We start from the raw sequence: 25,405 nt of genomic DNA on the forward strand, positions 1-25,405 counted from the left end.
ACACACACACACACACACACACACACACCTAACAAAGATTTGATATACAGATGTGCAAATATCATATGCCAGAGAAAAAAAATTGCAGCTACCATAATTTTATTTCACAAGCTCTGTGTTTTCAGAAACAAAAATGATTAAATGAAAGTCGTACACTGCAAATGTGTGTCCCTCTGCATACGTCTGCTGCTTCACGTCTCCCTATTAGAACATTTACATAACATGCCATCCTTTATTACTATAATGTATTGGGATAGAAACATACACACCTGATGAAGAGCTACGTCAGTCACCCAGAAGTTTCCATCTCTGTCCACCGTTATACCATGAGGTAAATAAAACCTGCAAAACAGACAAAACACAATATTAATACAAATATAAAAAACACAACGGCTTCATAATTTCAAAATGTTATACTGGCAGGGGAAGAGTTTAAATTTTGCCAAGATTTGAGATGTTATAGCCAAAAACATCAACAAAGAAACCCAAATTTTCCACATATTGAGGATAACTTATCAGGAAAGGTGATACATTTTGCCATAACAACCAGTCAACTTCTTTTTGCACAAATTTTCATAGGTTTAGGTGCACTTTAAAGCATGTTTAATCCCAAAAACAAAAAATTAATAAACTGCAGTTTAACAGTTCTTAGATGGGCTGTCTTTGTTTTCTTTATTTTTACTTGTTGATCCTGCCCTAGAGTAACAACACTCACTTACTGTATCTATGAAGGATGATCATTTTCATCCTATTGCTGCTGTCTTGCTTTGGACTATAAACACCTCATCCTCTTTATTACAAAATGAAGAATCGGCTTTGTAGTTCACAAAAGATAGCTGGAAATGGTATTTGAATTGTCTAAACTTTGATTTCAGGAAATTTAAAATGACTGTACTTTGCTTTAGGGAAAGTTGGTAAATTTTCTTTTTGTTCACGGATTTAGATAACCTTTACATTACTGTAGTTACTTCTAATAATCACAATGTAATGTAATGCCTGGGCTGACTCTGCCAGAATGGCAAATCTTATGATGGGCAATGTATGATGGGCCACTGACAACAACACACCAGCAAACAAGATTGCTCAGACACTGGAAACCATTTATCTGCTCCTTAGCCTGTTCTCTACCAAATACAGGAACAGTTGGAGGGTGGTCCCTGACCAGTTACATTGCCTAGTATCGCACAGACAGTTTGTTGGTAATTCTATACTGAATTATTGGAACACAACCCTAGAACAAATAAATTAATTATTTAAAGCCCCGATGCCCAATCTTTGGCCTAGGAGCAACATATGGTCCTTCTGCACTCATTATACAGCCCTTGGGACCTCTGAAGATACCTTTTATTATTATAATTGATCAATTAAACAATTGATACAATAATATTTTAAATAAATGTTCAATCTGTCCATAATCTTTAGCAGGTTTGCAGTCTATGACCAGCTTTTGAAGCATGTCTGCATTCTTTTACAGCATTCTGTAGCATCAAATTCACTGAAAACTATGTGCGGCCCTTTGGTAATGTCAAGGGGCTTTACATCATGTAAGTTGACCATCGTTGCTTTAAAGGATCATTTAAGAATAAACAGCACACACAAACTTTCTTTTTATGTTTTTGGTTTAAATATTTGATAACTTCATTATTGCTTGTGTCCCCATTTTCCCAACTGGGTCCACCAAATTAAAGGCATTGCCAGTTACCTTGTTGCTGCTTCACAGTAACATATAAAACAAAATACACCTCAGGCATAGGAACCCACTCTCACTCACAAGGACATTGACTATCACAGTGGGGAATGCTGATGGGTAGCAATATCGCTTTACAATGTTACAACAGAACAAGTTAACTAATTTACCTCTTTATTGCACTGTAAGAGCATCTGCTTTTATGCAGCTCATAATTTAATAACATGTTTTGTTTTTTTACTGTAGTAAAAGCTATATTACTGCAGAAAACCCAGCAGCTGGCAGAATCACAGTCAGAACCTCTTGTATGGCTGAATAAGCAACCCATACATTAAATGGTGCAAAGACAGATCCATACACCCACAGAAGTGCTCAACAAAACCAAGATCACTCTTAACCTAGACAGTAGAAGAATAAATGTAAGTTTACAATAAGACATCGTATCTTGATAGTTTTCCTGGCAATCTGAAATAATGTGATCTGGCCAATAAAATAATAAAGGCGGGGAAAGGGTTAATATACTGTATAAATGCAACAGCACTGATGGAATAAACAAATACATTGCTCCTTAATTCCAGTGTATATCAATAATTAGTCCCTATTAGATTCCACACAAAGGTTCCAATGTAAATCAATGTTATAATGTCACAGCCTTTTAATTAAAGTGCCATTCAATAAAACAACTGTGTTGGGAATATTCATTAAAAGGAAAACCAACACCAAGGAACTAAATAAAAAAGCAAATGCAGAGCAGAGCTCCACGGATTTACAGTAGGTGCATTACCTATGTGTACAGCCCTGTAAACATTCCCAGCTATATGAAGCTCCAATATTAAAAACATATTTGCTAGGGATGTAGAGTCATTTATCCTTTTATAAAATGTGGATGTCTACCAAAACAAAATAATGCGTTAAGTAATGATGGGAAGCAAAATATCAGTTTACAAAAGCCTGGACCTGAAAGAGGTATGCTAATTGGTTAATATGAATTAAGGCACTTTGTATATTAGGCTACTGAAGCAGTCTGTTAATGTTTATTGCACAAATCAGAATATATGGCTGCATGGACCTCAAATTGGTTGCTTTCCTATAATGGAGCATTAAGAGGCCATTAAGGACAACATTACCAGCTGGTAGATGTAACCGAGCTTTTAATAATATTCCTGGGAAAATATTAAAAAGATTCACAATCTAATCAAACTCTAGATGAGAGGTACGTCTGCTCTTGGCTTAAAATAAACTTTTGCATTTGATTGTAAAACAAGAATAATAAGCATGCATGCACTGCTCATACTCATAGAAACTTGAGAGCAGCAGGATCCCAAAAGTTAGGGTCTTCTAACTTGAATCTGCTTTACTTGGTCTTAAATAAGGATAGAAGTATACAAGTGCTCAACTTAAGTTCCACATTTAGGAATCCAGGATCAGGTAGGTCATAATTGCAGAAAGAGACAGGCGATGCAATAATCCCCCTATCTGCCCGATTGCTCGGGGTACCTGGCAAAAAAACGGAGCATAAGCGTCAGCTTTGGGGGCCAGGAGTCACGTAATCCCAGCCCGGCCAATGAAGATGGCCAAAGATGACCGCACGCTGCTAAGGATTAGGGACAGGTGAGTAATGCGGGTTTAGTTTCACTTTAACATAGGAAGCAACGCCAACCTCTGGCATAAATATTGTAAGTCAATTGTGTATTGTGCTATAAATTCAAAACATTCATATTAAAGTTTCATAGATAGAGCAGGCCTGATGAAAGGAGTACTCCCAAAACCAACTGATATTTAGGACTTCATGGTTTCCAACTTACATGTAAGACACTCCGTAAAAAAAAAAAAAAATATAATAATTAGAAAAAGGGGGTCGTTAACGTTACACATTTTTGCATATTTCAGCACCCCATGGTTTGAGCAGAAACCATGTGATAATTTTTGCAGAAACATTCTAATGTGAAGATCATGATAACTGTGGCTTTGTGAATGAATGCTTAACTATTAGAGATACTTCACATGAAATGCAGAAGGATTTAACTGGCAAACATTAATTACCTAATTTTAAAAAGGTGTAGAAGAGAACACAGCTAAGAAATGAAGTCATCTGAAGTCAAGCTTATACACTTTTTCAATGCCCATCACATAAGTTTTCCAACAGGAACATCTTGTGTAATATGAAAAGCACTTCTTTATTTTACACAGGTATTGCCGCCTAAAAACTGTTCAACCCAGGTCTTGCCAAGTTGACCAAGTCTTGTATCAGGAGGCGGGTAATGTTTGGAATAATAGCGGATGCCATCTCATGCACCCTTGTGGTTTTATCCCTATTGTATGGTGCCTCATTTACAAAATTTATAGTTGTTCATCAATTTTTATTTCCAGTCCAAATGCAGAACATGTGATCTATTATATATTCATTTATAATAAACTTGATAATATATGAACAAGGCTGTACTGTTGTTATACTTACAGATTTTTGCCCGCAGACTGCAAAATTTTAGAACTGTTAGGATTGACAACAAGTATAGTACTCTCCTCAATTGGTCCTATTCCCCTTTCCTGATAAATAAAGTTCCCGTCAAATGAACTGTGGATAAAACACAAATAAGAAAACAATGAAAATGAAATATTGCCAAATGTCACATTTCAACAAGAATATAAATAGTAATACATACCCTAAAAATGTGGGATCAGACAGGTCAGTATTGTAGAAAGGGACGAGTGATGTCCCTTCTGCAATAATTCTTCTTACCTGCCCGATACCTGTTCAGTGAACTGTCAAAAACTCTGACCTGTGTATTCAGCTCATTTCATCATTTCCCACCTCCCCCCCACCTTAGCATATCACCAATATATAACAAAAAAAGTCCTTTTTACTCAGCAATAGGCATGTAACACTTCAGTCCCAGTGTAACCATTTAAACTATTTTATATATTATTTTTGTTGACTTCATACATGCAGTGCTCAACACAGAAATTTTTTTAAGCCGGGTGGGAAGAAATTGTAGGTGGGTGGCAGCCCCTGTATTGTGACCAAACACTTTAAATACCACCCAAAAACAGGTGGGTGGGTGCTGAAAAGTGCCGGGTGGTGCACCCAGATAAAAGGGCCTAGGGAGAACCCTGTACATGGTTTACACACATATACTTATAACATAGCAAAGGGTTCCCAGTCCACTACAGGTTAGCCAAGATGCAGCAAAAGTTGAATTGTCTCCCCCCCCCTCTAAAGTTTGGATAGATGCATATAAGGGAAAAGCCACTGCAGATTAATTATATAATTGTGTATAGCTGGAGTTAATACATACTTCTCTAAACAGGCTTCACAGTAAAAGAAAATAATATTTTGTGACTCTCAGGTCAGTTGAATCGATACCAATGATCTTTTAAACCAGTTGTAGTGGTGGCAATATTCCCAATGGCCAGAAATAGGAGGCATTGTTCCCACTGGCTTTCTCACTAATATGGAAGTTATTTCAAGGGTTCCCCCATGTAAAAAGGTTGAGGAACACTGGGTTAGACAGCTTTAAAAAGAACAATGTAATTCTACAGATGAACATTAGAGGGCAGACAAGTCAAAATAATAAAAACAAGATCGCAGTTTACACTCAGATCTAAAATGCAATGAAACATGGAGGCTGCTATTGTCTGGTTTGGGTGTCCATGGATTTAATGTGGAATATCTGACTCATAACAAGTATGCAGATCAGCTACAGACATACTGGATATTTATATATCTATTCTGGGTAGCAATGATGCTAAAGAAAGTGAAGCAACTTTTCTAGATAAAATCAACACTAGCAGCCTATTCAGTACAGGTTTCATTTAAAGGGAATTTTTCACATTAGTTTTAGGGATTCACTCAGTTTTCACTGTGAGCAAATTCACAGTTTCAATTATGGACAGGTGAGTGAAAATGCCTAACACACTAAACTTAAACAGCCAATCAGTTGGAGATTGGGGGACCCTCTGTCTACTGTGAACATTCCTAAACAGGTCACTGCAACTCCTAATCGCTGAAAATAATGGGGTGTAAGAGGGGAGCCAGGTGTGTAGTGGCTGCATACAGCTTTCTCATTGGCTGATTTCCCTGACAAAGGAGTCATAAAGGGGGGCAGTGAACATCTTGGTAAAAAATGAACTAGCTAAACACAAGGAGGATATTGTAAAATATACTATGTTGCACACATTCACATTTTGTTTAACATATCTACAATGAATAATATGACTGCTAGGAAAAGACTCAAATGACACTGCAGACTCCCATCAGTCATGCCAGTAATGTCCTCAATATGTAAGACCTACAGATGGAAGGGCAGTCAATATATTCTGTAACAGGTTGTCATCTAGTAATAAACAATACAAATACATAATAACGAGGTCACATGCTCTAGTGATAAGACAGACCTGTCTGCAGAGCTGACAATTACAGATCTGTATCTCTTTAAAGCTAAAGCCCAGGTATAACAGTTCTAATCAATGCAGCTATGTATTCATTTATTATTAATACATGTATTTTCAATATAAATATCTGCATTTGTCTTTGTATCAGCCTCCTAATCCACTACATAATAGTACATGACATGGAGATAAAGATGTCTTATAGACTTATCAGTCTGCTGCTGCTCTTTCAGTGTACAATAACTGGTAGCAAGTAGGGAGGTTGGGTCACACGCCAGGGGTCAATTACCGGGGATCCACTAGTGACACAGGGGCCACTGCGGGCACAGGGAACACAGGAGACACTGGAAGCAAACTGACAGAACACAGGAACAGCACAGAAAAGTTGTCTGGGAACCAACTGACTGGACAACGAGAGGTTTACACAGGAGCTGGACACAGAAAACACTAGATTACGCAAAAGGGGAACAGGAACTAGCTCACAGAGCTAGGGGGCTCGGCACTAGAAAGACTTGTAGTACGAACACAAAGTGCAGTCTGTGAGCTAGCTAAACAGCCAGGGCTGATCAGGAAGCGATGCCTGCTCTTTAGTGAAGAAGAGGTGAGTGAAGGAAAACATGCAGTTATGTTATTTGGCTTCACCCCAAAATTGACTTTAGACTGTATAAAGACACATGATTCTGGTAGGGACATTAGACTGGGGCCCCCTTTGAGGAACAGCTAGTGACATGACTACAGACTTTGTACAGTGCTGCATAATATGATGGCACTAAATAAATACTGTGTAAAAATAATGATCATAATGATCTCATTTACATCTGTCTATGAAAACTGCTGGGGATTTAGGCTACATACACGTTAGATGATTTTCAGATACAAATGTGTACAGCAGCGCAGCGCCCCCCCCCCCCCCCATCATTAATCAATCCACCATGGCAGACTGATGAGCAACATATCAGGAATGAACACTGTGCACCCCTATAGGGCGTTACTTGCTTGACCTCCCCCCCTCCTCTACATAGAACAAGACAGAGCTGTGTACAGTGCTCGTTTGTTCATCTGTCACTAGAAACAATTACAAAATATTATTTTCAGTGATAATCCATCTGCATGGTGAATTCCTCCCTACTTGACCGCACCAAAACAGATTTACCTGCATTCCAGTTGCTAAATGTATGCTGTTAAAACTCAATACTGCCTGCTAATACCTGGACTTGTCGGCTATCTATAATATAGTCATCCAATTCTCTGGTCTCTGTGCCACATCTATGTAAGAAGACACTAAGCTGATCACAGTTCATTACTTAACTTCTCCTTCAGCGTCACAAGGATCAGTGCTCGGTCTCCACTAAATGTACACAGCAGCCCTGGGGAAATTAAGTAGCAGCGACCACTTCAATTATCATATGTATGCTAATGGCACACAACTGTGTTACTGCAGGTGAAGGCATAGCCCTGGATTTAGGCTTTGTTTTAATTTTGACTAGACTAAAATTATTTAAGACCTTTTGAGAACTTAAAACCCTGAAAACATGGTATATTTTCTAAAAGCAGGGGCCCTGTGGAATAAAGCTTTTGAGGTTGGATACACGAAGTTTACTTGTACCCTAGAACAAGGACTTCATTTATAGGGAAAAAAAGGAGACTTTCAAACCTAAAAGATAGAAGATGCTGTGCTATATTATACTTTTATATTTACCAGAATGACATCTGTTCTCCTAATAAGATGAAACATATTATGTTTGCCCTATAACACAAGATTTGTAATGTAAAAGTACTTACTTTTCATCCCACACGTGATCACCTCTGTGAAATATAACCAAGTTATTGTTGGGGTCCAGTGCCAGCCCCGACACTTGCCCTAAATGGAGTTTCAGCCCAGGCCAATCCGTAACTTCTTCTAAATGTACATCTAAATAGGAAAAGAGAAGAAGAATGAAAAGGACCGTCTGGAAAACTCAACACCTAATGACAGTCTGCCAATATTATCCTGCTGGGCATAACATAGCAAATTAAAAATGGGTCATGCCAAATGTAAAATAGGTAAAAAGAAAAGAATATATGAGATTCATTGCATACTACAAACTTAAAAAAAATGATATAGTATTGACTTCCTGGACAGGGAAAAAAAAAAACACACAGGGTTCTTTTACCAAACATTACTAAGGGTTCATTCATGCTACAACTGCAGCAAATGCATTTTGTGCCTTGAGGCAAGATATTTGTTGCCCGAGAAGAATAGTCATGTTTGTCTTGGGTGAAAACCTGACATGTGTAATGAAGTCCCCCAACATTGTTCATCAATCCACCATGGTAGATTGATAAAGGGGAGATTGGCATCGACCTGTTTACTCCTATGGAGAAAGTACAGTGGGGTGCCCCTGGCGCATCCTTTTCTCTCTATATAACAGCAGGATACTGTGTTTGAAAGATCGTTTCCAGGGACAATCCTTTGATATCCACTGGATGTGTGCATGAGGCTTTAGGCAGCCTGTTCATTTTCCATCTGCTGTCAATGTTCCACACACATAAAAAAAGCTCTGTATAACCATAGAGCACTGTGTTGCATCTATTGATCTACAATTTAATACACATTTTAATTTTTAACATGCCCTTAAGGCACTGTAACACATGGGTTGTTGTACTATTTATTTTGAAGTGCCAAAACACAGATAAGGACATCCATGTATTTGGTGCAGTGAATTCTAAAAATAAAAGTCAAGATAATGGGTGGTAATGGGGTTAAAAATGCATAGTGTAACAATCTATCCTTAAGGAGAATCAATTGTTTACTGTAATCAGGCCACTCCTTTATTCTTCCATACCATGACAAGTGTGATCAACCTAAACGTTGCACACATATATCCCATCAATAACCCATAAATACATGTCAGCTCATTACAACCTTGGATTTAACATGCGGGCCTAATACCAAGTGCACTGGCCATAATCATGTCAAAAAGCTGGACAGGTTTCCAGTTTCCAGACAAGAAACGATAATATATGCCCCCGTGGCACCAATGGTAATTATTGAACAGTTAATGACAAATGTGAAGACATGTTAATTAGAATGGCCTGCTAATTTAGGTGACAAAGTAGTTATTAGAAAATTTTAAAGCTTTCAAATATAAATCACAATGCATCCAGAGTAGTGCCAAGTGAGCTGGAAGTGTTAAAACATGACTGCTGTACTGTTCATCGCCCTGCGAGTGCCGCATGAGCCGGTTATCACCGCTATACTGGTGTCTGATAAATTAGTTCACATCGTAATTATCTGCTCTGGCTGCCAATTGTTTTATCATGCCAAATAATTGTACTGTGCAGAATTCTTCCTGGTCCCTACCATCAAAGGAAGATCAGCAAAATGCCAACATACATACTGTAAAGGTCATCCTGAACCAAGAATATAATTGTTTATTGTCCTTCACAATTAGAAAGCAGTTCTATATAATTTGACTTATATTGCCAACTGAAAAACAGTAATTTTTAAATTATTCTGCATAAAAAGTCCAGGAACTAAAAGGAATCTTTACTTTAAATATAAATATACCAAAAACTGACAAGCATGGTGTATCTATAGTCAGAAGATAGTTAGTTAGTTTTGGTTACAATAGGGAACATCTTGATTCAGTGATTTACTGCGACCCTATTTTAGAATTTAGAACTCAATGTCCTGGAAAAAGCCTTTTCACTAGACAGGTGAAAGGATTTTCCAACAGCAACACTGACATGAAAAAGTGCTTTAATTGTTACAACTTGTCAGTTTTTTTTACGGTAATCGTTATCATTCATTTATTTATTGCCGATATCCCCCCCCCCCTTTTTTGTCCCGAAAACAAAAAGTGAGCAGAAATCTCGCTAACAGAGACCCGGATCATAGTAAAACCTGACCAAAGTTTATAACTTTCTCTATATGTATAGATACACCAAGCCTATACTATGTTTTGATTGTTTAAACTAGGGTTAGGTTGTATCATTGGTTTGAGAGCTTTTACTCCCAAATGGTAATTGTTAGATGTAGTAACCAATGAAAATTTATCTTGCACTGGTCTGATATTGTCAAAAATAAATTCTGATTGGCTGACTGTGTTAAAGAATGTTGAAGAGACTCCGTGATCATAAAAAAACAAAAACAAAATAAAACAATAAAAAACAGCTGAAGTGTGGACACTTAGAGATGGCCAAAAAAAAGCAGTCTGTTTCTATAGCCAAATTTCTATAGACAAAGGCTGTTCTGATAAGCAAAGCTCTAATATTTCTGGGTAGTGTCAAATCTTGCAGATATCTCAGGCCCTGTGTATTCCTACAATGGGTTGCTTTACTGGCCTAAAGTATTGGGCAATGGGCAGAACAACCAGAAATTTGTCTATTAAAACAGAACTATAGTTGCACTCTTAAAATTAGCAATATGGAAGGTCTTTATAGCAAAAAGAAATTGAAGATGCCCCTTCGGCAATAAAACATACCTACCTATTTATTCACAGTCTTTAACAAAAAAATGTATCTTATGTATCCCAGCATCCCCGAGGGCTGCCAGGACCAAATTATCATCATCCCGACCCAGCCTATCAAGATGGCGAAGACTGGCAGAAGAGAGGAGTAAAAAAATGGCAGTGCCTATGGCAGAATGGGGACAGGTGAGTAAAAATGTAAAAATTGCCATCACCTGCCTGATGTTATCGTCCCTTCTGCATTAAGGACCTGCCTAATCGCAATTGGGAATTTTTTTCCTTTTTTTTCTGCTTTAAAGCAAGGCACTAAAGGCTGCAGCATTTTTATCCTTGTTTTGTCTTTTTTAAGAATTAGCATTTAAAAAAAAATCTTTAATATAATTGCTAACTTCAATTTAGTATCTGTTCTATAAACTTCTCTAACTTTTTTGAATATCTTTCTGATTATATAATTTCAGGACTGTAAATTATATTCCAAAATTTTATAACTCCATTTATTCAACACATTGATTTTTCATTTAATGTTCAATATTCTTTTCTTGCGACTGATTTAATATTATGCCATTGAACAAAACATTTTCTTTTATTACACAGAAAGAGAAAATTAAAATGGGTTACACTGAAAGTAGACACTGAATCCTTTTCTTATTATGGTTGCATTTAAAATTAATCTTTGTGAAAAAGAACTTGACCTCAACTAAAGCTTACTTTTTAATTGGATGCTCAGTTTTCCCTCAGAGTATCAAAGAAAGAAATGTTATGATTTGTAAAGATATTTGTTTTAGATATTGAGGCCAACTACAAGAATGCTATGTACCTTAAGACTATGTCTACAGCATTTTCCCAACTTTTAAATGCCCGAGTTTGAAACTCACATGTATTCCAATGCGGTCAGTTCCTTCTACATGAAACCTGGGTACAGACTCCAGAACGCACTTCTCAAAGCTTCACTACCTAACAGGTCACTGACCGGGAACAATCATGCAGGAAGGACATCAGAAAATAAAAAAATTCACCAGGTCAGCCTTTCTCCAATTTTTTTTTTACCTCTGAGGAACCCTTAAACAATTGTCAAGTGTTGGGGAATCCCAGCTATTATAAATCAATGGGAAAATGGTTAACAGTTTGAAAAATGTCCCCCATAACTTAGTGACCAGTAAGAAATCTTAACAGGCAGCTGAAAAGGTTCTTGGCTCTACGCAGCTGTCTCTGCCAAGTGGTGATGGCCCCACAGATATGCAGGCACCATATTATGGGAGGTCAGTCAACCACGGACAGGGCACCCTTGGGAACTTTTATATGGAACCCTCATTGAGAAGGGCTGCACTGGGTGCCTGGGTCGGGACAGCCATTAGCCATTGGTTATGTAAACCATAACAATAAACTATGCTTATTTACTCCTTCAACCTGTACTATTGTGCTCTCTCAAGGGCTATTCACCCATCCCTGTTCTCAACTCAGACTATACACCAATGAGACCTTGTAATAAGAACAGGAAGAAACTGAAAGTAGGTAATTAGTTTAAAATAAATATTGGGTAGGGATGGCATCATTCACTTGACATAAATGCTGTGTGTTGTCAATCTTCAACAGTAAAGTAGGAGCTGCATGCATTTCAATGTATATTTCTGTGCTGCTGGGTGTTTAAAGGAATACAACATGGACATGTGTATGTATTGCAGAGATGTACCACTTATGTATTCTTTTTTTTTTTTTTAACATATGCTTTAAAAACAAAGCTAGTATTGGCAGTTCCCATATTTCTAGATTTACATCTTCCTTTTAATGTTCGGTTGATTTAAACCTTAAACAGTGGAAGTATTCCAGCGATCATCTGACATTCACAAATATTTTTGTAGTCAATGTTTCATTTCTACAAATTGCTGGCTTAGTCACTGGAATCTGCAGGAAAGGAAACTGCTCTTTTTAGTTCTTGCAATTATATAGCTTGTTGGCACTCAGTGTAAAAAACAAGGCAAAAAAACGCAATAATAAATAATAAACGAAATTCACCCAGAGCATAATGTACTACAGAAAATCGTACAGACAGACCTCCTTTGACTTTACGGAAAGTATTTGAAGTGTAAATGTAACCTAGAAACAAGTGGGAATGTTCACATTAGTCTTCGACCAGATATTTCCTTTAGATATAAAGTACCAGTCTGACATTATTACACAAAGGGCTTTATCACTAAGCTGAATAACGAAACAAGTAATCTAAGTTTCACAATTCTCCACCAAACTTTGCTTTTTAAAAAGCACAATCTACCCAAAAGTGATATTTCTATCAAGTAGATTGTGGTGGCCCCACCGGCTCTTTACATTGTTCAGAGACTGCAGTGTAGAGATATCTGTTACAACTCTGCCTTTTATTGTGTTCTGTTATTTTGTTAGTGCTGAAAATATTAGAAAATACATAAAATGTGCTGCACCGAGATCTAGAATACTCTGGGGCAAATCTAAACAGATAGCACAGCTTTCCAATACATACACATACATTTCACCATGCAGAATCTAATAAAAAACAAAACGGCATCTACCAAAAAAAAAAAAAAAGTTTTATGTGGGTGGTCCTAAAAGAAGAACTTAAATGACATAACTGCTGGCTAGAGGTGGTTCTTATTTTAAAAACATCAAATATATAGAACAAAAACACAATGATCATTAATCAGTAATTTTTCAGTGCAGGGGACCTTGCAATTTATTATCCCTACCACACACAAAAACACACAGATACATAAACAATTTCTGATCAAAATATTTTAAGATTGAGATTAGGTTTCAGCCTTTCTATAGAGAGTAGAAAGCAGAGCTTCAAGAGGAAACCAACTTCTTACAGCTGGGGGGAAATGGACTCAGGACCACAGAACTGCCAGACAACAGGTTATTAGGCAGAGCCAAAAAAAAAATGCAATCTACAATATGTAGGGTCGTATGAAAAAAAACATCTTGTGTTGAGTTTCTGGTCAGGCCAAACAGGAAAGAAATCCTTCAGGTGATGTTTTCCAGGAAAAAAAAATAGGAAGATAACTTGTGGCAAGGGAAGAGCAATTCCCATTAGGAACTTGGCTCAGCCAATGCAGAATTCATCAACGTTGCAGGAAAAAAGATGTTGTGATTTTAATAGCCTGCTTAAGTGGAACTTAAGGATGTAAATGGTGAGAAGCCAGATGCTCATCACTATTCTATCCAAGAATCCACCATTCCAGTATCTGCAACTTCCACGTCACCAGAACTGAAGAGGTACAGGGTTAGGGTTAAATGACATTCTTCTTTTCTCCTAGATTTTGGATGCCTACTTCCCGGAAGGGGCAAATAGACAGATAAATAATATATTTCTCCTTCAAGCAACTCTGTGATATCACCCAGTGGGTCCATGCAGACAACCTAAGCCACACTTGTATTCAGTTAAGCTCAGTTGAACCACTGATTGAAATACAAAGCATGTTCTTACCACCTCCTAGATTGTGAGCTCTTTTGGATAAGGTCCTCTACTTTGTATCTTCCTGCCTTTTGTAAACCCTATTTATTGTACAGCGCTGTGTACTATGTTGGTGCTTCATGAATAAAATATTAATTTAGATGCTTGAACTGCGAAGAAAAACCCAACAAAACACAAAAACCTAATAAATCATAACCATTCTAATGTGAAACAATGAAGATCATTATACAGAGCCCTGCTGGGTATTTACTAGTGAGACAATTAATAATGTTGTATCATTAATCTCTTGATTAAGTGAACTGCTGTAAACCCCAAGATATAACATCAATACCAGTGTCTTATTAGTAAATTGCCACATTACTTTGATGCATAAGCAATAATGCCGTCCAGGTTTTCAGTCTATCAGAACCATCATGCAGTGCAAACTCAAACTGCTGATAGGTTTGAATACATGAGGGGAAAAAATAGAAAATAAAAGAGGAACGTAGTGAATGATTAATATGTGAAGGAGAGATGTATTTGGAAACATGGACTTGGCAGCCTGTGATGTGAAGACAGCCTGCAGAGCAGCCCACGCACAGATGTCTGCCATGCATACATATTGCTTACTTTTAAAAGGATAATCGCCACATGCCATACTATTATCTGGCTTTCCACATTAGCAAGAAAGACTAAACACAATCAATATAGTAGAGACCACAACACGAATTAAAACAAAAGGCAATGCCGTCAAGGTTTGCTGCCATAGAAACCTGAAGGGAATGAGTCAGAGTTTTAAAATTACACGGTGGAAACAGGCCTGACAATAAAGGGCCGTTTAATAAACCAGAAACTTCAGAGGCTGATCGTGCAATTCTGCTTTTAGGGCTTTCAGTATGCCCTGTGCCCTTTTAGAACTGGCTTACTACAGTTCATTTTGCAAATGACATCCACGGGTTTAAGGAAATACTATTTATGTCTGCTAGAAAAAAAACCTGCTGTGTAATTAGCACTTGGGGGGGTTAGACATCTATTGAAGCATACATTCTACAGATGGACCATTATCTGTATAATAGAATTTCAGAAGCTACTGTACGTGCATGTAGGTTATTTACTTTAAGACTGTAGACGTCAGATGAAGGGACAACTGCGTAAACTGGGACATTCTGGGAAATGAACAAAATACACATAGCTGTATTATGGGGCGAGTTTTCTTTTCACATTGAAAAACTGCAGATTTCAAATAGAGAGAGGAAGAGGAGAAAGTACAGAATTTCCAATAGCTATCAAATTTTAGCTGCCAATTTCTTAGTGCAACTTTTAATGATTTATAGCATTAATATTTCACAGTTTCCATTATTAACTATGGCCCATTAACATTATCACTATGAGGGTGACGGCAGTAGGAGCTGGGAAGAAAAAAATATTTAAAATCTATCCCTTTATTTTTCGATTTCAATCTAAAAGAATTTTTTTTAGTAAACTGAATAACTAATTTAGCACATAATCAGTACAAGTGAATACATATATCCTCCATGCATTTCTGTGTGGGGCAATTTTACAATGGCACAGATAATGACTGTGTAAAAATTCAATATAAAGCTGGAAATAGACTTGGCAGATAATAGGGCATTTGGGTCCAATGTTTTATAGTTCTGCCTCATTTTTCTAATACTCACAATATTCCCTTCAGGTTTTGATAATGTAGATGAAGCATTTGCAGCCATTTTTTGTACAATTCCCCACCAACCTCCGGGATGCTGTTTGTCCACTCCACCAGGTTTAGCTTCCTGCACCAGGGACAGCATATTATTTCCTGGTGGTCTCAACGTGGATTCTAATCTGTGGAATTTGTGTATCCGATCTCTGACCAGAATGGTATCGGGCCTCTCCTGGTGCGCTAACACTTGTCTGGATATGTACCAGCCAGGGTCTTTCTTTTGGACAACATCAGCGATCTCCTCTACGAGATCTGAGTTTATAATATCAGTGGGGTTATATTTATGAACATGAACAACATCTTCCCTTTCGCCTAGCAGTTTGGAAAGGACGGAATAGAAATCACCTGTGCAGGAAGAGAACAGAAGAGATAAAAACAGAGAGATGGAAGATTAACACATCATAGTGGACACAATAACATCAGATCATTCTAATTACGTAAGCTTGGGTCAGTCGTATTTCAAACCCACAACCATCTTTCAGAAGCAACATTTACATAGAAATAGCTGTGTCTGCCTGATTTTTCCAGCAGAAAGTACCATAAAGACTGTCCTTGGTTGCTGTGATGGAAATGAAGCATGTTATTGCTGCACAAGGCGTGCTTCACACGATGATGTGCACGGCACACTCTCATTGACTTGAAGGCTATATTAGTTTTACATCTTAAAATAATACATTTATAGAGGTCAGCACAGAGATCAGAATAAATTTCATAGCTTGTACTGCAAATGCCATCAGGAAATAGATCAAAGAAAAAAAAGCTTTGTTTTCATAAGTGAGAGATTACAGCATAACTCAAACAACACAGAGACAAATGCACTTGGGAGCCATCACTGTCCTAAGGAAATGACCAATTCCCTAGGTAATTAGCCTTCTCCAGAGTCAAGTGGCAAGTACATTTAAAGCTAAACTTCAGGCAGATGAAAAAATGCCACCAATGGAAGCAACTGTGCATTAGGTCAAAATTATGAAGCCTATTTTTTACATGAAATCACTGTAAGTATCAGAATTTGACTTGGTATCAGCTTTTTGTAATCCTCTAAAGTAGAACTTTAAGTCTAGAGGAGGAAGAACCAGAACTGGGAGCCAATCTGGTGTGCTGCATGTAAATATGATAAGAGGCGAAGAGAGCAGAGTAATAAGCATATCAGTCTCCTGGTGCTTATTTACTGTCCAATCACAGGTAGAAGGCAGGGAGATTATGAGGATATTTTACCCTAATTGTATTAGAGAAAGTTTACCAGTATTTAAGTGCCCTTTACAAGAACTGTGTAAAGTTTCAAGACTGGATAGGGCAAAAAAAAAATCCTTCAGCAGCTCCTATGTGTTTATTTTGAGTGTTTAGTTGTTCGCCTGAAGTTTGGTTTTAATTAAGAAGCATATGGAGTCACAATGAAGTAACCGAAGATATAATAAATCATAGAATGAAAGAGGAGCTGCAGTCTAAAGGAAACTCAAGATATCATTTTGAAATAAGTTGCTGACATTACATATAAATCCAGCTAACATTTTTACATTGCATGCATTGCTTTTATATTTCATCTTTAAAGTAAAACCCTTTACCTTTTGCAGTGGCAGAAGAGTGATGTAGCAATGTTCTGCCTGTGCCCACGTCCTCTATTGCTGTTATGGCTGTATATAACCCCCAATATATATTTTTTCACCAAAAGGTTCATTATTTGGTGTATTGTTTTTATGGTTTATGCTACAGTTTTCATGCCTAGTTGGGTCCTGGTCAAGTCAATCCACTGAAAAGTCATATTTTCCTTATAGGTAGTTACTACATAAGGATTTTGTAGGGCTCCACTTAACTTATGTGTCACTATGCTTTGCAGTACACAGTTTTAAAACTAATCCAATGGTTTCTTCACATTCCCAGGTTAAATGATCCCCAGGGTCAACAAACCACATTCCTAGGTTAAATGATGGCCAGGGTTAACAAATCACTCTTTGCACTAGATGTCATGACAGCACCTGCCTTAGTCCTCTGAACTACAAGAGGTGCAGCTCCATACGTCTGTTTTTAACAGTGGGTATCTCAGAATGTGGCATCCATATCCTATCAGTCCACTTTTGCACACTGAAAAGGTATACTTTCCATCCCAGACAGGGGGGTTTAAAGTCCAAAAACAGCTGCACACATTGATGTGTGTGCGCTGCTTTACACCTCCCACAGTTTGGAACTGCAAGACAGAAAGATGAGGGAGGAGGTTATAAGGCTCAAACATCACAGGAGTTTTCAAAGTATAAAAAGGAAAAAAACTGAGCTATAGGCTGTGCAGCAAGAGAAAGAGACCGTGAAAATATTTTGGTATTTCATCTTGATACTGGAATTGGGGTTGAATTTTACAGTGTTACCTAAATGTTGATTAGAATGTCCAAATCAATTTTCCCCAAATCAATACACTATATTATATGCGGACATAATTTTCAAGAAGAAGCTGTTGTGCCATTAAAATCTTAAAGGGAGTGTGGGAACTAGTGAGCTGAAAGCTCCTGGCAGTACTGACACTAGATGAATGTCTTTTGTTCGCTAGTTATTTTCTTTTTAATATAATAAAAAACAAGAAATCCAGCAGAAAGAATGCAATCTCCTCCAAACCAAAACCCGAAGAAGGGATCCCATCCATTCAGGGTAAAGGTGACACGTTTCCTATTAAAAAGGCCAGTGAGTGATTGAATCTGACTGTAAATCAAATATCTATTCTTGGTGGATCCTGGTAGATTAATTTACTTGAAAACAATACAAACTGAAGAACTAAGAACAAATAAAGTAATCATTTAGAAAAACCCTAGAGACAGAAGCAAATTAAAAGTTACTGAGAAGTGCATCAGTGGATGTCTCAGTCAACTAAGTTTACCCTAAAGCTGTCTGGTCACATGTCCTGTGTTACTAAACTGCTACATATTCACTGCAGGTGAATCAGCTACTTTAATTTAAAACCCACGCACTAGAAAAAGACTCCTGTAGGGGAAGGCTTGGCGATTGTTACATTTACTGCTTTATAAACAGATTCTATTTGTTAACCTATGACAAAGGTATGTTCTGCAATGGGCAGTTAATCTTTGGTTAATGGCTATGAACTACAGATATTAGCAATAATTTGAGGGATTAGATTATGGAGGAGAAAAATATATATCGCTGAGTGTACGGGGTTGGACGGTGAATGCAGTAAGATTTTAGTGCTTTTTCTCTGGTTTTATTTTACATACAATTCCATTTCCTGCTGCCTTTGAATATTGTCCTTACATGGCATCAAGAGCAATTGCCACATTATCATTATACAGATATTTACCAATATTACATAAAAAGAAAGCTTGTTCATCAGCAGTATATAAATTTCCTAGTAATCTGGGAGCCTAAACATTGAGGGTGAAAGATGAATTGTGAACTACTAGCTCATCAGCACTAGTCGTATAATTAACAATGATAAAACTTGCAATGGATCACTCACAGGTAGATAATAAAATGTCCCACAACATACCTGTGAAGTGTTAGATCCTATTTATATCACTGTCAATCAGTGCTTAATAATAGTTTGTTGTCCCCTGTATTTTGTACAATGTAAATGCATTGCCGTGCAGAGATGTGCTCTTCTCAGCATCCCCTACACTTACTCTGAAGCTATGCACAGCTGGGACTTCAGAGTATGTGCTGTGGCCAATGAGCAAACCAGTTCTTGGTTTTAATCTTGTCCAGCTATGGAAAGATAGTTTTATTTAAACCTCACTTGTTCCAGGCTCTGGTTGCTGGATCCTCAGCTTGTAACCAGAGACTTAGTCCAGCTATACCCTGCAATTGCCTTTTGCGATACCTGACCTCATCCTGATCTCAACCTCATTTCTTTTCTTTCCGCCTGCCCTGATCCTGAACTGTCCAGATCTTGTTCCTTGATTACTGCCTGCAGTGATCTCAGACCATTTCAACCTTGCACTTGCCAGAAGCCTACCCAATACCTTTGGCTGTCCCAGACTGAAACCCTCTGTTTCACTGGTGAGGGGAACCTGTGGGTCACAGTGTTCTACCTGCAGCAAAGTAGTTGGGTGGCCAATAGGGTTTACAACCAATCAGCCCTGGCAAAAATCAGCAAGGCACTATAACTTCGTTCCCCCCTCCAATTCCAATCCATAATTTAACTGGTTCTTTCATATGAACAATGGGATTTCATAAATGGGTACATATTTTACAGAGGCTGAGAAACAGTTATCTGACCCATACATTATGCATTACATGCCAAAATTTGCCTATGCTAGATCTATTATTACTGCATCACATACAAGAAAATTAGGTGAGAAAATGTGGTGAAAAAAACTGTAAATTCTGTAACTGGATAAAAGGGACAAAACAAACAAATAAAAAAATAAATTACATTTCTTGTTTACACCTTTATAAAAAAGGTCTCTATGTTTCCAAGCATATTCTACATTCTTGGTAATTGCTGCCACATCTGCTATGATTGCTTATTATCCCTTACAAGTCAGTTCACAGAAGAGAGGTTACTTATATAATTCATCTTGCTTTAACCTAATGACATAAAATACATAAAGGATAACTTCAGATTTACATTATAGTCCAACACTACAGTATAACATCATGGAAGTACACTTTAATACGAGATCTACCTTTTTTATGTTAAAAACCATCAGCAGACAAAATGACCTTAATAGACTGTGTCATGTTTGCAAACAATCTTTTGCTTTCCAATTATTTGAACTAGACATTCAATACACAGACCTGGAAGATGAGTCCCTCAGGTGATATAATCTCATCTCAGAAAATAATTACCACAGTTATTAGCACTGTGCCATAAGTATATTATAATTAAGGAAAACACTTCTCCACCTGAAACACCTCACTGATGATGAGCGGCTTGGGGAGAGAGGACTTCGAGTTAAACTAACTTCAGGGTAACCTACAGCTAAATTGTATACTGCCAATAAAAACTCAAGAGCAAAACCCATCTTGAAGATTTTTTACTAACACTGTCAAGGTGACACACAATATGAAATAATTTTTTGACAAGATTTAATAGGTGAAATACTTTTTTAGGGTGGTAGTTACTTAACTCTGGATTTTTTTAAAGGGCACAGATATCTGGGTAATACCTATCATACCTAAAATCCAAAAATGGCATAGAAAAATGAATTAAGGGAGAAGCCACCTATGGAGTTTTGGAAAGGATGGAATTAAACTGTTGCAGGTATGAAGTGTCTGCACAACCCCAAATCTGTTTTTGGCTGCTTTGAAAGGCAAAGCAAAAATTATTAGAGCTTGCCATTAGCCCTGCTCTCACACATTCATAATGGATCATTACTTGAGTGGCGGCGTTACTTGCAGGAGGTAGCAAGGTGCCGGAGCTTCTTACCTGTAGAAGTTCTTTATGTTCTAAAGTGTCTAAAGGGTTTCGTATTAATATTTTAATACATTTGATTGATTTTCAGTAACCAATTAGCCTAGAGAAGTTACAGACTTATATGAGTTTAGGATGGTCTACTCAAGAAAAATGGGGGGAAAGCCATCTGCCTATCTTGTCAAGGGCAGGCACCTGCCACTGTTTGTGGGACTTGCCCAATAGACTGACTGAACAAATTGTTAGTTCCATTTTTTGTGTGGTTCCAGTAGAATCTCCAAAGGGTAATCATAAACTGCACAATCCTTTCCTAAGACACAATGGCCCACTGGATTAGGCTTTATGTTGCCAAACTGAGTCAAGTAGATTATTGTGCTTTACAATTATATAGGAAGATATATATGTAACAGTGCTGTTCTCATGGAAAAATAAAATTACGTATATTAAGCAGAAAATTAAAATGATGAAGAAGCTGATCATCATCATGGTGAGAATATTCCTATGCCAGATAAGCGATAGACAACAATGACGGATTGCAATTTTAAAGGCAGTCTAAGAAACTGTTCCTATTGGCAAACACATTTTTCCAGCTGCTACACACACATCAAGTGTCCACTGCTGGGGTAATGGTGCGGAGTTCTACAGGAACCCATAGCTATCACTTATCGTCAGCCCTAAACTATAAACACAAAAGTGAATCTGGTGGTAATTACCCTTCTGCCCTCTCCTGCCACCCTTCCCTGAACTCTGTCACAGGCAGTTAAATAGGAACTTTGACAGCTGATCTACTTGATAAGTGCTTTTTTGTTTGCAGTTTAACATAATGCACTCTACAATTCAACATTTCATATTCAACAAAGCACTGGAAACAAATACCCAGAATAAACACATAAACCAAATAAACTGAAGGCTGAGCGCTCAGGTAAAGAAACACAATATATAACTGCACTAGCTGAGGAGAAATATTAGGTAGTTGAAATGTCCCCATGAAATGATATATGAGATGTAGCTAGGTCTTGCTTATTGAACTCATCTATCAGAAGCTGAGCTACGTCCCCTATAACACAAAAGGAAATACACAGATGGAATGGCACGGTGTTCCTGTGCAATAACAAAAGGCAAATGCAAAGGTTATCATTAGTCAACCTGTAACGGTACAAAAGCCAGAGATCATTGAGAAAAGTGTCAGCAGAAAGAAGGTTTATGGTTTGGGCTGAAAGCGAAAAACACTGGAGACATGTAAAAAGGCAAAAATAATGTCAAATTGGGGTCATTTTTCATATTTTTTTAGTATGAGACGGAATCAGCCATGGTCTCTATGGCTGTAACAAATGACATTTAACCATAGTAGCAATGGCTGGAAAAAAAATGTGCCTTTCCTTTTTTTGATTTTCGAAAGGTCTTACAATTCTAAAGCAAATCAATGTAAAGGAATAAATAAATCTGTTAAATATATATAAATATTATAATATATAAATGTAATCAGCTTTTGAATGCCATCAATTATGTCTGGTGGAGGGGGCATTTACATATTATAAATGATGATCACTCTCTGATGGATATACAGTGAATAAGGGAGATTCCATGCCACTATTGCTTATGACAAAGTATGGAGTTCTGCAATGAAGAGCCATTGTAGTAAAGGCAGACCTGACTAATATATTTAGAAAAAAACATAACTCTGTTTTTTGAAATAGGAAAAAGAAGGCCAAAATGGCTGACCAACCAACTGACCCAAATCATGTATTTCAGCTTTTTTAACAATGATGTTAGGTTAATGATGAAGAATGTAAAGCTGGAGGAGTGGGTAAATCCTAGTTTAAAGCAAACTTGTGCTTTGCCCATGTAAGGTAACCTTGCTTTATTGTAGCCTTCCACATCATCATATACTTGGTTTTCCCTTGCACCCACTCCACATCTCATACCCAATACATCCTGGATTGTGGAAGCAGAAGACTATTTGCATGTGAATGCCCATATTACTATATCTCCAGGGATTCACTGAATTTTTACTTTCATCCAAGCAAGCTGAATGGAGCAAAAATGGGGGAAAGTATATGCTGCTGGGGATAAGGAAATAAAGGTAAACCTGAGAGGCCAAACTACAAGTTCATTTTGAAGTAGGAGTGTCACAAAAGAGGTGCCATTTCTGATTTTCTCCGAAAAAAATGCTGTTAGCTAATCACTGAACTGAAAAAAGTATTTAAAAATAAACTGAAAAAGGACTTCTGACTTTCCAATGGTTGTACCATTCTAGGTCGCAGTGTAACTAAATAGTGAAGTGTTGGGTCAGCATTCACAACCAACCAACTAGTGTTTTCATAAAAAAAAAAAAAAAAAAAAAAAAAAAAGGAACAGAGTCTAGCCACACACTTGAGATCATAGGATCCAATGATACTTACATACAGTAAGTTCTGTAAACAGTGCATAATCATTTTGGCTGAACCAGCATGTTAATAAATGTTATTTTTGTATTTATCATGTACTTATAAAGTTCTGACAATTTAGCACTATATACAGAGTCCATAGTCATGTCACTAACTGTGCCCTCAGATGGGTTCACAGTCATCACAATCTAAGTCATCATAGACAAAGGCCGCATGAACACACCCAATTATGGTTGCTGGAAATGATCTTTCATCATTTCCAGCCACAAAGCAGTGAGACATGAATAGACAAGAGCTGTACACACAGCGCCATTCCGTTCTATGAAGAGTGCAGGAGGGAGAACGAGTGAGGAGCATCCCTCTGTGCTCTCCTGCCTTGACTCCCATAGTGGTCATTCATCATCTGTGGCCATCAGGACGGGTCCATGAACAATATCAGGCAACTAGCCCGAACACCCATATTGGGCCAGAATCATCTTATGTGTCTACATATCTGCCATATCAAGGGCAGTGTTTCCCAACCAGGGTTCCTCAGGAGGTTGCTGGGGGCTCCTTGAGCAATGAGCAGTTTGGATCTCCCAGGACAGTTTATCTGATACCAATGATCTTTTTGGCTATTTGTAAAGATGACATTCTTCCCAATATCCAGCAATGTAAGGGACCCCACTGACCACTACACTAATGTACTGTTAGCTGTGGAAATAGTGATTACAGATGGGATTTCCTGAAGGGGTCCCACCCATGTTAAAAAAAGTTAAGAAACACTGGTCTAGGGTCTATAACTCGAGTACCCAGAAGAAAACCCACACAAGTATAGGAAAACATGTAACAGCTTTTGTTCTTTCTTTTAAAATAGTATTTCTGGGCACCAAGACAAACATACAATACTTCAGTAAGGACCCTGAATCAATGCACATTTACAATTCACTGACTACTCTGGATGTAAATGCTCACACTGTGGGATTTGGCAGAGAGCAGCCAATTGTGTGACCTCTCAGCTAGTTTGGAGCAGCTAGAGATGTGACATTGGAAAATTTGCATCTCTCACTCGGTATCCATTGTTGCAATAGTTCATTATCATTTCAATGATGCTGTTCCTCTTTACAGGTCTGTATGATGAAGGGTTTCCAACATGCAGAGCAGGGCGCACAATGCTGAGAACACATTCACATTTGATGTGCACCATACAGACCAGGGCGGTTCGCTCAGGCAAAAAGTTGTTTTTCTTTGACAGGATGCCAGGGTACGTGTATAAACTTTAATGAGCCTCATAGATTTGTTTTCAGCATGGCACCAGTGTACAAATCACCAACTCCACAGGATAAGACATTGTCTGCATGTGGACTATGGGAACAGGTACAGCAATGTTAAATCTAAACAAATCAAAATTTAGGACAACTTTTACATGGTTTCCGTAAAAAAAATGAATTTAGCTTTTTAATAAACAATATAAAAAGCAATCTTAGCTGTTTTATAAAGTGCAATCTGCAGGACAGTCACCCATAGCAGTCAATTAGAAATTTAATGTTACTGTTCCAACTACATAGATACTGTTCAAAGTAAAGATAAAATATGATTGATTGGTATTGGTTACCGTAATATGAACCTTTTAACTAATCAGATTCCAAAATTAAATGTTTAGTGGCTGCTAGGATTTCTGCACTTTGCTTATTATCATTGCTTTATGTTCTAAAACCCAACATGGATTCCAGTATCAGGATATGGAAGGTAGTTCAATTTTAGTTGAATCTTACAGTGTTTACTACGCAAAAGTAGACTTTAGAACCATAAAATAAACTCTTCTGACAGAAAATAAGCAGTGACTACATCACAAAGATGTGACCTTGGTAGTGCAGTTTGGACCCTTCCATGCTACAAACCAGAATATCCAAGTGTCTGCTTGTCATATGACCAAAGTTTTAACTATGCATTTCAGGCAGACTTTTTCCTTAAAAAAATACATTTGGATACAGGAGTGTGGATGGAAAAGTGAAGTAGAA

At 37.6% G+C, this 25,405-nt stretch overlaps 1 protein-coding gene across 1 annotated transcript in view; it reads right to left on the reverse strand.

Annotated features, from left to right (window-relative positions):
• The window catches only part of PAM (peptidylglycine alpha-amidating monooxygenase), a 105,806-nt gene that overhangs the window by 8,454 nt on the left and 71,947 nt on the right, over window positions 1–25,405 (reverse strand). Inside the window, exons 15-18 of the mRNA XM_072413954.1 lie at window positions 15,699–16,013; window positions 7,859–7,988; window positions 4,146–4,262; window positions 270–342 (exon numbers count right to left, since the gene is read on the reverse strand). Coding sequence (XP_072270055.1) covers window positions 270–342; window positions 4,146–4,262; window positions 7,859–7,988; window positions 15,699–16,013 — 635 coding nt within the window. The remainder of the gene's footprint in view (window positions 1–269; window positions 343–4,145; window positions 4,263–7,858; window positions 7,989–15,698; window positions 16,014–25,405) is intronic.

This window comes from Pyxicephalus adspersus, chromosome 6 (assembly GCF_032062135.1).
Source record: "Pyxicephalus adspersus chromosome 6, UCB_Pads_2.0, whole genome shotgun sequence".
Classification (NCBI taxonomy): Eukaryota; Metazoa; Chordata; class Amphibia; order Anura; family Pyxicephalidae; genus Pyxicephalus; species Pyxicephalus adspersus.